The 11,720-nt window shown below is 29.9% G+C and overlaps 1 protein-coding gene across 1 annotated transcript; it reads right to left on the bottom strand.

Annotated features, from left to right (window-relative positions):
- Window positions 1–955: 955 nt before the first annotated feature.
- On the bottom strand, window positions 956–8,009 carry LOC108693343 (probable cytochrome P450 305a1). Its single transcript, XM_018202236.1, has 8 exons — window positions 7,696–8,009; window positions 4,853–5,107; window positions 3,158–3,398; window positions 2,853–3,012; window positions 2,659–2,782; window positions 2,275–2,455; window positions 1,725–1,984; window positions 956–1,308 (listed from the first exon to the last, which is right to left on the bottom strand). The coding sequence occupies exons 1-8, from the start codon at window positions 7,775–7,777 to the stop codon at window positions 1,130–1,132; spliced, it is 1,482 nt and encodes a 493-aa protein (XP_018057725.1). The 5' UTR covers window positions 7,778–8,009; the 3' UTR covers window positions 956–1,129.
- Window positions 8,010–11,720: the final 3,711 nt, after the last annotated feature.

Genomic DNA, 11,720 nt, shown 5'->3' with positions numbered 1-11,720 from the left:
TCTAATTAAAATTTTTAAGTAGAACTTTCTTTTGAATTCATATAGTTCTTATCGATATAATTTTATTCAAATAAAACTATTCTTTCCGTATAACAGAATTGCAAAGAGACTACGAACGAAAGTGTTTCCTTAGGAGTTATATTATTTCATAATTAGATATCATTTTCAAATTAAAAATTAAAAAAATTATGTTTAATATTAGGTGTGGGAAAAAGTTCATGGCGTTTTTCCCGTTAGATGACATTAAAAAACGCCACGAACTTTTTCCCATACCTAATATTTTTTAATGAAATTTTAAAAGTTATTTCTAATATTATTTTTAATAAAATATATCTAAAATATATTTTATTCGCAGCACGTAGCATTATAGAACTTTTCATGAAAAATCAGCAAGAATTCATGATTTTGATTACTAATATTCGTGCGATTTGAAATGTTAGAGTGTGAAAAGTAGATGACAATCAATAAATCAATGTAAATGTTAATAGAAATACGCGCGCATTTCTTACCAATTTACTAGCTCTCACATGCGATCTAATATAGACAAAAGATGTATTGTGTGTTTCACTTGAAAGAATTAAATATGGATAGCCAACTTTTCTCTCCGTCTAACATGATATCAAAACTTGGCTTGGTGTCTTGTTTTAATACGTGAAAAAACAGAAGCTTGAAAAATCAATCTTGTAATAAAATTGTAATAAAATATATTAAAACAGTCTTGTAATAAATTATAATAAAATGCGTTTATTATGCAATACTTTAATCACTAGTAAAAGCTTATATTTACATTCATAGTATAACATTCATACATACATCAATAAATTCTTGTACAATAGTATTTTACATAGTGATTTAATACTATTTAAAAAAAATAGAATTTTTGAAAAAAAGAACAGATGCAAATTAATGTGTAAAATCTGCTTATATATTTTCTTTTTATTTATTTTTTATATATATATATATACATATCTCAAAAAATGTAATACAACAATGTAAAAAATGAAAGATTATGATCTAACATAATGGATAATAATTGTCAATAATAAAATTGATAATTAATTCAAATTACTAAGAATTTTTAACATACATAATAGATATCTTACAAATATTGTGAATAATATATGTTATCTTACCTCGGAACAATTAACATTTTATAAGGCTTTGGTGCGAGTATAAGTCCGCTTTTTAATTCTGTTTGAATAAATCCTTTACCTGGCTCTGGAAGTAATTGAAACTTTTGCATTATCCCGACAAAGAAAAGAAATGTAGCTGATTTTGCCAAAGCTTCTCCGGGGCACCTTCTTTTTCCTAAAAGGAAAAAAAATATATTTTTTTTTGGAACTTGTAAAATCGATTTAGAGATTTCAACTTGATCGCAATTATTCAAGCAGAGGATTTCGCGCAAGTGTTACATTAAGAGAGTATCATCCACTTTTTTCCTTAACGTGAAAAGCGTACCTGACCTTTCAGTTGAGAAGTACCCGGAAAGAAAACAAGAAAGTGTTATCGTAATTATGTACATACATCACGATGTATACAAGAATGGTTTTAAACGCAATTAAGCAAGCATCAATAACGTAAACGAAGCAATCACTTTCGTTTTGCAAAAGAATTTTCGCGACGTCTGAGTTTTTTATAGCTGTTATTCCTTTTAAAAATCTCGTAAAATTTGTTTCTTATAAAGAATGTTTAAATTAAAAGAATATTTAGTGATTTATATTAACCTTTTCCGAACAGTATAATATTCTCGTGCTGTTGATAAACACCATTCTCGTTTATGTGCCTCTCCGGTTTAAATGAAGTCGGGTCGGGGAAGAAATTCGGATCCAAATTGTTTGAATACACATTCATCAAAACAGTAGTATTCTTGGGTATCTTGTAGTTGTCGAGAATTGTATCTTTAAGAACACGACGTGGCCCGATTACAGGTGTGACGTGAAATAAACGTTGACACTCTGTTATTATTGCTTCCGTAAAGGGCATTCTATAATCAATTTGAAATTTAACATAAATTGAACGTTTGAATAATTTCTCGAATGGGAGAGTTGTACTCAAGTAAAAGTCACAATAACGTCAAAATTATATTAAAATGAATTGGAAATGATTGAAAAATGACTTTCAATGATCATTTTGGAATCATTTTGACATAATTTTGATATCATAATGACTTGTTATCTTGCTTAGGTATAAGAGGAACAATGCCTCCCAGAAAAAATTGATTTAAAGTATATTGTGCTCCTTTTAAAATTTAAAGTAAAAATTATGTTGTTATACTTGATTCTATCCTCCAGTTTAGGAAGCTTATGGGAACCGATCACATCATTGATTTCCTCGTATAGTTTACGTTGTACGTCCTGGTGATTGGCCATTTGCAAGAAGAGATTATCCAATGTTGCTGTCGTGGTGCTGATGCCGGCGATGAAGAAATCGAGCAACGTTATAAGTAGATTGTCGTCTAAATAGAACAGAAAAGATGATCACGTGTATGTCGGACAAGCGGACTCACGAAGAGAACGCTTTCTCTCACGTGCACGATGCTTTCATTAATGCACTGACTAGTACGCGGGAGGAAGCGTTAATTTCCTTGCGAACTGAACACCCGAGAAGAAGTGTTTTCTGGATGTTGCTCGGTAATAGAAAGTAACAATGGGCACGCACCTGAAAACACAGAAACTTTGTCTCTCTGTTCTTTTACGTTGTTGTACATCTCCTTAAGGAATAAATCAATAAAGTCTGTTTCATTTCCTTTGATGTACTGTTCCTTGTGCTCATTGATAGTATCCTACAGATTCGAAATATGTCGTGTTAATAAGAAAGCTGAAAAATTGAATTAACATATCGAAATTACGCACCATTAGGAAGTTCTTAAGCTCATTGTTTAACTTGACAAGAAAGTTGTAACCCGACATCTCCGGCGCGATGTAACGTAGCCAGGGGAAAGCGGTTAGAATACCACCGGTCAAATCGAATTTTTCTGCACGACGCTCCATCAGATTCAGGAATTTCTGCAATCTGCAAGTAATAACGGAATCATGAGACAACGCACGATTGCAACTTCCTTTCTCGAGTTCTCCAGAAGTAAATTCGCGAAAGTGCCATATCATTGAGGAAGCGTATTTTTCAATTGTTTCGTCGACGATTTCACATATGTATATACCTTGGGAGATTCTCGGATGGTTTCTGTCCTGTAATCAGCATCCAGAGGACATTTATCACGGCAGGTGCGAATGCAGATTGTATTTGTTGCACGCCACCGGTTGCCAGTTTTTCTATTATGAGCGTCATCTCTTCCACGATCAGCTCCATCATCGTTTGCTTGGCGAAACCAACGCTCCTTAGAGTACGCATTGACCAAGAACGCAATTCCTTCCATTCCGCGCCGTCGTTCAATGTAATCCCTGATTCCAACGATTTCTGATTAATTTTTAAGGGTTCTTATAATCCGAGGGGGTAATCACTTAATGTAATCGTGGAATAGAGTTCCCGAAACCATTATAAAATTCATATGAAATCCCTATGTATAACTCGATAATTACATATGCAATTACAAGCAATCATTGTAATATTAAATAAAATCGCTTATTTTTTCAAATGATTTCATATGTAATGAAGAAAATTATTTGTAATAAGATGAAATTGTATGAAATCAAATGAAATCATGTAATCTGTGGGATAATATTTTAGCTAGTGGTTATCTCCTCGTTATAATCTTCCTGTCCATCAGCTTTCTTTATAGTGCGAATCGAATTTATTTATTATAATTTCATTAAACACATATACATAAATATTTAAAATAGTTTTGAAAAAGATTTAATAAATAGGAAAAGAGATTTACAGAGGCAATGGGAAAGGGAAAGAATAGATAGGTCAAAGTATAATAAAAGTTATAAAGAGATAAATATGAAGAATAGGGTACCATTATTTGGAAAGATGGAGAATGTGGAATGGAAGAGAGGAGATGAGATAAGAGCGTTATTTAAATTAAGATGTAATTTAGAAGAGAAGAATAAATACTGGCTAGGAATAGAAAAGGGAAAATGTCTTTTCTGTGGTGAAAGTGAATGATCTATAACCCTAGAGCATTATGTTAAAGAATGTGAGGAGACAAGAGATAGTTTTAAAGAGTTAGGGATGGATAAGGACAAGATTGTAAGGAAATTATGGGGAGAAGATTTGAATGAACTTAAAGGAAAAACGCTAATAAAATTATTGAAGGATAGAGAAAAGGAATAATAAAAAGAAAAGAAAAGAAAAAGAGAGGATGGAAAAAATATAAATAGAGACTAATTATAAAGATAAAGATAATGTAAAGACAAGGAATGAGTATTTTGTAAGACTACACTATACAAGACTACATTCATACAAGACTATGAGTATAAGATAAGATTATAGTGTAGTTGGACAATAATAATAAACTGTGAATACATAGTCATGATATAGAGAGTATGTATAGGTAAAAGAGAATGTAGTAGTAGTAGCTTAGATTTGTAGTTGTTAATATTGTAGTTGTTAATATTGTTTTGTAGTTGTTAATATTATAGTATATGTAGTTATTAAGATAAATGTGAGAGAGGAACGTAAGTGTGAATGTATTAAGTATTTCTATAAACCAAGTCCCTTTCTTGGCTATATATGCTGAAGTGTAAATAAATTCTATTCATAAATATTTAAAATATTGATCTGTGTATGTTTGATAAGATTACAATTCTATATTATTGAAATATATATGAAATATATAAGAACATAAAATCTCTCTCTCTCTCTCTCTCTCTCTCTCTCTCTCTCTCTCTCTCTCTCTCTCGATTTTCAAAACTTTCAAACTAATATAATGAATTCCAACCAGATTCGTTACCTTTTTTCATTCCCATGTTTCGTAGCTTTGTAAACTCATTCCAAGGACGTCCGTCATAGATTTCGCTAAAACATACTTCGTGTACAAGCTTACTGTTCGTGACAACAATTACATCGTCGGTACCCAAACGTAAACTTATGATGTTGCTATTATATATCTTGCTGAGTTCCAGAAATGCGAGGTATTGTCCACCGAATTTACGCGTTAATTTTTCTAAATAATATCGATTTCCAAAAATCGGCCAAGGAAAGGGACCTAAAAATTACGGTTCCTTCAATGTGGAAATTAGATATTTAACTAACTTCTGTAAAGCTGACCTTTTATTTTCAACAAAATTTAAAAAAAATAAGCAAAATTCTGGTAGTCCCCCGAAGAATTCTAACAATTATCCTCAATAATTAATGCGCTGAAACCTATATCTAAAAAGTTCTGGAATTTTAAAGTTTCGAATTTTTACTTAAAGAAATTAAAAATTCGAAACTCTAAAGTCCCAGAACTTTTTAAATATGGGTTTCAACGCATCGATTATTGAGGATAATCATTAGAACTCTTTGGGGAACTACCAGAACTCATAATAGTATGGCCGAAATAAAAAAAAATTTTTTTATAAAAAAATTTTTTTTGAAAAAATTTTTTCAGAAATCTGGTATTTTTTTGAGAGTTCTGATTGCCTTCCAAAGACTTCTATTGTCCTAATGAACTATAGTGCTACAATGAACAGTAAAAAAATTATAGCGCTTCAATATTTCGGAATCGTGAACTTGGCCCCCCCCCGAAATTTCAAATGGTGTTTTCATCACTTTAATCAATGGAACTCTTTCTAATATTAATAAAGAACTCTAGAATTCTTCGGGGGATAATCGGAATTCCGCTTATTTTTTAAAATTTTGAAAATGAGAGGCCAGCTTCGCAGACGTACTTAACTATTATATTAACAATTCCAAAAAAATATTTCTTCATGTTGAATTCTTCAAAATTCATATATTTCTTGTGTAAATGTATTCTTAAAATTATCAATTTTAAAAAATGACCATTAGTTCATTATCGCGTATATTGTATATATATTATCGCGTATAAATATTATATGTTTCACTTGTTCAAAACTTTAAAAGCAATCATCTTTTAAAACCACTATTTGCTGATTTTATATTGATTATTTTTCTCACTGAAAGCAATTAATTGTTTCGCGTAGTTATCTGTGTAATCTAATTGATTTATTTTTAATAAAGCGATTTATTTTTATATTCTCGAAAAGTATCTAATACATCGGGCTTTCATTGAAATACATATTGACTTCCAACACGTCGATTTTCTTGTAAATATAAAAATTATATTTTAATGCTTTCTGATTACAAAATGTGGATTTTATTCTATATTGATTTTAAATCAAGACATTTAATAAATGAAAATATATATGCGTTTAAGATAATTTGTTGAAAAATAGATTTCAACGAAAAAATAGTAATGCTTATATTTTGACAATTTGCCAATTTCTAATTGTGATATGTCATTTTAGACTAGCCTGTTTCAATTAATTATTATTTAACTAATGTCTAAATAAAATTGTAAGATTCCTAACATATTCTCGTAAGATTTATAAGAATTTTGAAGTATTTATACCTTTATACCTTTATTTTTACAAACAGCTTTTTATTAGTCATAAGATTTACAAGAAATCGTAAATATTTACGAATTATCTTACGATACAAACGCATAAAATTAAAATCATACTGATTATAAATTCTTACGAGTTTTACGAGAATAAGTTATACGAATCTTATGATTCTTAGAATTGACCTATAAATTTACGATTAAATTTATAGATTATCGTCAAAATTTATTTAAATTTATAAATTAAACACTAAGTTAGTTATCTTCTGTTTCGCATTCTCTTTAATAAATTAAATAAATTGCGATGAAGTCAATTTTAAGTTTTGACCTTGAATTATCTTCAATTGTTAAATTATCTTTTATCTTCATTCGTGTAGAATGATTTTGTACCTATTTTGTTTTAAATTTGTTGAAAGCGCAGTAGAAAATTATTTTATACATATTTCGTGAACAATGTACAATATAAATTTAGTATATATGACAAAAGAGATTGAACCGTTAATTGAAAATTTTGATGAATTTTCGACAGAAAAGTTGATTACATTTTTATACAAAAACATGCTGCTTTTCTCTCTTAATAATAATATAACATAAAACAAAAGTTTTACATATTTTACATAAAAATAGTTCTGATAAATATGATTATAAATTATTAAGTAGACATTTAATTTATACCTATTTTAAAAATTTTTGTGGAATGTCTACTTTTACGAATTTATAAATTAACGTTTCCATTAATGTTTTCCAACAAGAAAATAATAATAATGAAATAAAATATTAAAATAAAAAAACTGAAAGCTTAATAATTAAAAATCTAGCAAATCTCTACATAATAAAGAAAATTATATAAGAATTAATATTAAAAGTTACTTAAATTAAAAGTTAAACTTTTAATTTTTTATTTAATTACTTGGATAGAAAGAGAACGCGTGTTATACATCTCTATTATAATTTTTAATACAATCGTTTCGAGTTTTAATATATCGATTAATTTAACACAGATCTGTTTTAATTTCTTCTTTATCATTTTCTATCAAAATGTAACATTCAATTTTACTATATTAACAAATAAAAAATATCTCCTTTGCATGAGAAATAGTCCTTTGTCAGTTATTATTAAATAATCGAAAAATTGAAATAAAAAATTAAGTATTATGTATAAAATTTAATTTCACAGAACATGGTGCTATCTTTATTTTTGAATTCACTTTCTAAAGACCAAAATAAATTACCTGGCGGATACTTTGCTCTCTTTCTTAATACGAAAATAATAAGAAAAACAGTTAAAATCGCCAAAATTACGGTCACGAACATGATGCCTCGTTTTCACTTTATCGTGCTCTTCAGTCACGTGCTCTCTGAAAGTTTGTCGCGTTCTGCTCGCTCGAGTCCCTCTTTTAAGGAGTGAGATCCTTCCGATCTAGTTGCTTATTTGTCCAATCAATAACGTCTACGTATCTTGTCTGATAAGACATGAGTATAGTCCAATCTAATATGACTTATGGGGTCGATTGTGTATTTAATTTGAAATGACGAGGTGGAAACCACAAAACTATATATATAAGAAAATTCACTAGATATTGAATTGAACCAATTAAATTATAAATATGCTAGTAAATTTACTCACTTTTCTTATTTTCATCTCACTTTAATTAAGATATATAATCGTCCTTGTCTATGAATATAATTCACTATAGGCAAAAAACTGGAATCGGATTAATGCAATGGATTAATGCGATAATGCAGGTTTCAGACGAGTGTGCAATTGCACGTACGAGCAACAAAATTGTCTCGCGCATGTGGATCGACTTGTGTAACTGGCCCGATTATCGTCACATGCATCCGGTTAACCGAACGGTGACGAATTCTCTATTGCTTCTGCGCATCAAAAAGCTTCTATGCTTCTTTTAACAGTACTGTTCAATCAATCTTGATGCAACGGTAATACCTAGGTTGTGTTCCAAAATTCACTGCCAATGCTGAACATGTATAGTAAACATAAACTGTAAATTTTTTGGAACACAGTCCCAGTTAGCTAAGTTTGTTAAAAACAAATTTTGTTAATAAGGCATCATTTTATGGAAATTTGATGCAAATTTTGTATATTATATTCAATATTAACAATTAATTGATGACAGATATCTGATAAAATCCAATAAAACATAAGACTTAACAATTTAAATTGTTGCGCAAAATTTGCTAATAATCTGATAATAAATTGACGACAAGAACTAATCAAAATTTGATAATTATTGTAAATCGGCAAACTTTATTGGAATAACACAAATTTAATGCGAATAATAAATATATATATATATATAAGAATATATAAGAATATATAAGAATATAATACAAATAGTTAATAGTTTTACGGACTGGGAAATTTTGTCAGCAAATCAGAGATGCCAGAAATGATTGATCAATATTGATTCGAAATTGATCGATCATCATTTCTGGCTTAATGTGGATACATGCTAATTTAAACATGCTAATTTCTAATCGAATTAATGATTAGCAGTTTGTAAGTTGCTGTCTAGGAATGTTTAAATATAAAGTCGCCTATTAGATTGCTAATATGAGATAAAAAAAAGATTTTGAAATTGGATATAGTTGTCAAATTTTAATTTTTAAATCTTGCTTTATTATATTAGGTGTAGTAAAAATAAATATTGGATAATATGCATACAGTAATAGAGTAAGATGTGATAGAAAAATGTGATATAATGATTTGTTTATCTATAAAGATTAGATTTGGTGACCGTGAAACCGTAAGGTATATATGTCCATATTCATAATCAGACCTTGCATTTAAGGCTTCTTTAAATTTATCTTTAGATACTCAACAGTCAATGAAATAATTCGTAGAGTATCTAAAGAAATTTAAGGAAGCCTTAAATATAAGGCTTGACTATGAATACGAATAATAGACTCTTTTGAATGAGAAATGACAATGAAATTGATATCGAATTGACATAGATTCGATGTCAATTCCATTATTATTTCTCACTGGGATAGTCGTAATATGAGAGAATATTCAGGATATTCATAGCTAATAATGAGAGCATCTAAACAATTCAATATCCTAAAGCATATTATCGAACGATATGTTAAGAATGACGATTCTATTATTGTTGAGATTTCTCACACACATATACACACACTACCATATGCACACATCGACAAATTATATAATTATTATGTAACATTTAAATTTTTTGTTCCTATTTTTATGTAATATAACAAAAGCATGTATAAAAAGCTTATCTTCATTTGTTCCTTAGTTTTCTGTTATGAGATAACATATATATAAGAAAACCCTTCTCATAATAGGAATCCTTTTTTCGAATAATCAAATCATCGGCACTTTTGATAAAAAAATTTCACATACAACAAAGTACAAGTATTATCGATTGCTAACTTTTGGCGATTAAATAATATATACTTAAATAATATATTTTCCATAAATTTGATGAAGATAAAAATTGAGTTATAAATTAAATAAATTACAAGCCTTTAAAAAAAAGTATCTCATAATAGCCCACACAACACAGCGTGTTGACGTCCTTTGAACGTCCGCTGTATGTCCTCAAATATTCTGATTATGTTCTAATGATCTGAACGTCCATAGGACGTTCGAATGACGTCTTAAAAGCGTTTCGTTTTTAAGCTGCAGTAGGACGTCTATAAAAAGACATATTCGGAACTGAATTACAAAATTCAATATTATGTATGTTTAATATATTTCTGATATACATTATGAACATGTACTTGAAATTTGAGTTTTGATATATTCTTTACATTAAATAAGACATTTTGAAGATGTCCTAAGGATATCTAGAGAAAATATCTAGAGGACATCTGTTGTCCCGAGAATGTCTGCAATATATTGGGAGTACAAATTAGTTCGGTCCATTTTTTTGTGTTCAAAAACTTTATTTCAAAACAAAATGAATGAACAGATCAATTAAAGTATTGCCCATCGCTGCTACTTTTCCCTACTGCCTACTACTTTTTCCCATCTCTCAGGCAATTTTCGTTCGAAAATTTCATCTCGAAAAAATGACTCGTCTTTGGAGGCAATCCAATTTTGGAGTCAATTTTCGATTTCTGCGAAAGAAGTGAACCGCTTGACTTGCTGCATCCTTTGGAACAACCAGTAATCAGAAGGAGCAATGTCCGGAGAATAAAACATCGGTAAAACATCTCATTTGAGTGTTTCCAAATATTTTTTTACGACTTTAGCGACATGAGGCCGAGTGTTGTCATGAAGAAGAATAATTTTATCATGTCTTTGCTCGTATTTCGGCCGTTTTTCTCGCAATGCACGGCTCAAACGAATTAATTGTAGCCAATGCCGATCGCCCGTAATAGAATTGCCAGGTTTCAGCAGCTCATAATAAACAAGATTCTTTTGGTCCCACCAAATACAGAGCATCTTCGAACCATGAATGTTCGGCTGTGTTGATGTTGAGGTCGATGGCAACAATTGACTGGGAAGTGGATATTCTACGACAACCCCAAGAAGAAAAAATATTACTTTAGTAATATTTTTTCTTCTTGGGGTTGTCGTAGAATATCCACTTCTCATCTCCAGTCATAATCCAATGCAAAAAACCTTTTCTCTGTTGTCTTTGAATCAGCTGTTTGCAAATGAAAAATCGCCTTTCAATGTCTCTTGGTTTCAGTTCATAGCCTAATTTCCTTGTTTGAATCATTCCCATAGCTCTCAATCATACAGAAACGGCTTGTTGAGTTACCCCAATGATTCTGCAAGCTCCTTTTGACTCTGATCTTCTTCGAGTAATGCCTCTAATTCTTTATCTTCGAATTTTTTTGGCTGTCCAGAGCGAGACTTGTCTTCAACGCTGAAATCTCCATCCTTGAAACGTCGAAACCATTCCCTACATGGTTTATCAGTTGGAGCAGTGTCACCATAAACTTCGATGGACTTCAGCCGCACTTTTCTTCCAATTAAAGCAGAAAATCAAAACCTCTCGCAAATGTTGATTAACACAAAATTCGACGTTTCAAACACAGTAAAAATCAAGGTTTTTGTATAAAACTCAAAGCGATATAAATTGATATATTATTAGCAGATGTTTAATCTCTCTGAAACCGTCAAAATCAGCTGTCGCTATGAACCCTTCACAACTGGAGCTTTAGGGAAACGGACCGAACTAATTTGTACTCCCATTATAAGCGTTAAATATTATCATAATTATTATTAATAATAATAATATCATTGTTGTTATTATTA

The sequence above is a fragment of the Atta colombica genome, unplaced genomic scaffold (genome assembly GCF_001594045.1).
Source record: "Atta colombica isolate Treedump-2 unplaced genomic scaffold, Acol1.0 scaffold9, whole genome shotgun sequence".
Taxonomy (NCBI): Eukaryota; Metazoa; Arthropoda; class Insecta; order Hymenoptera; family Formicidae; genus Atta; species Atta colombica.
The sequence above is the reverse complement of the archived record's forward strand: the minus strand, read 5'-3'. Positions and strand labels throughout refer to the sequence as shown.

Coding starts and splice junctions, on each gene's coding strand:
- LOC108693343 (XM_018202236.1), bottom strand. CDS start 7,777: ATGTTCGTGACCGTAATTTTGGCGATTTTAACTGTTTTTCTTATTATT. Junction 2,456..2,658: donor CAAAGTTTCTGTGTTTTCAG/GTGCGTGCCCAT, acceptor TGTTCTATTTAG/ACGACAATCTACTTATAACG. Junction 1,309..1,724: donor TATTATACTGTTCGGAAAAG/GTTAATATAAAT, acceptor TTTTCCTTTTAG/GAAAAAGAAGGTGCCCCGGA.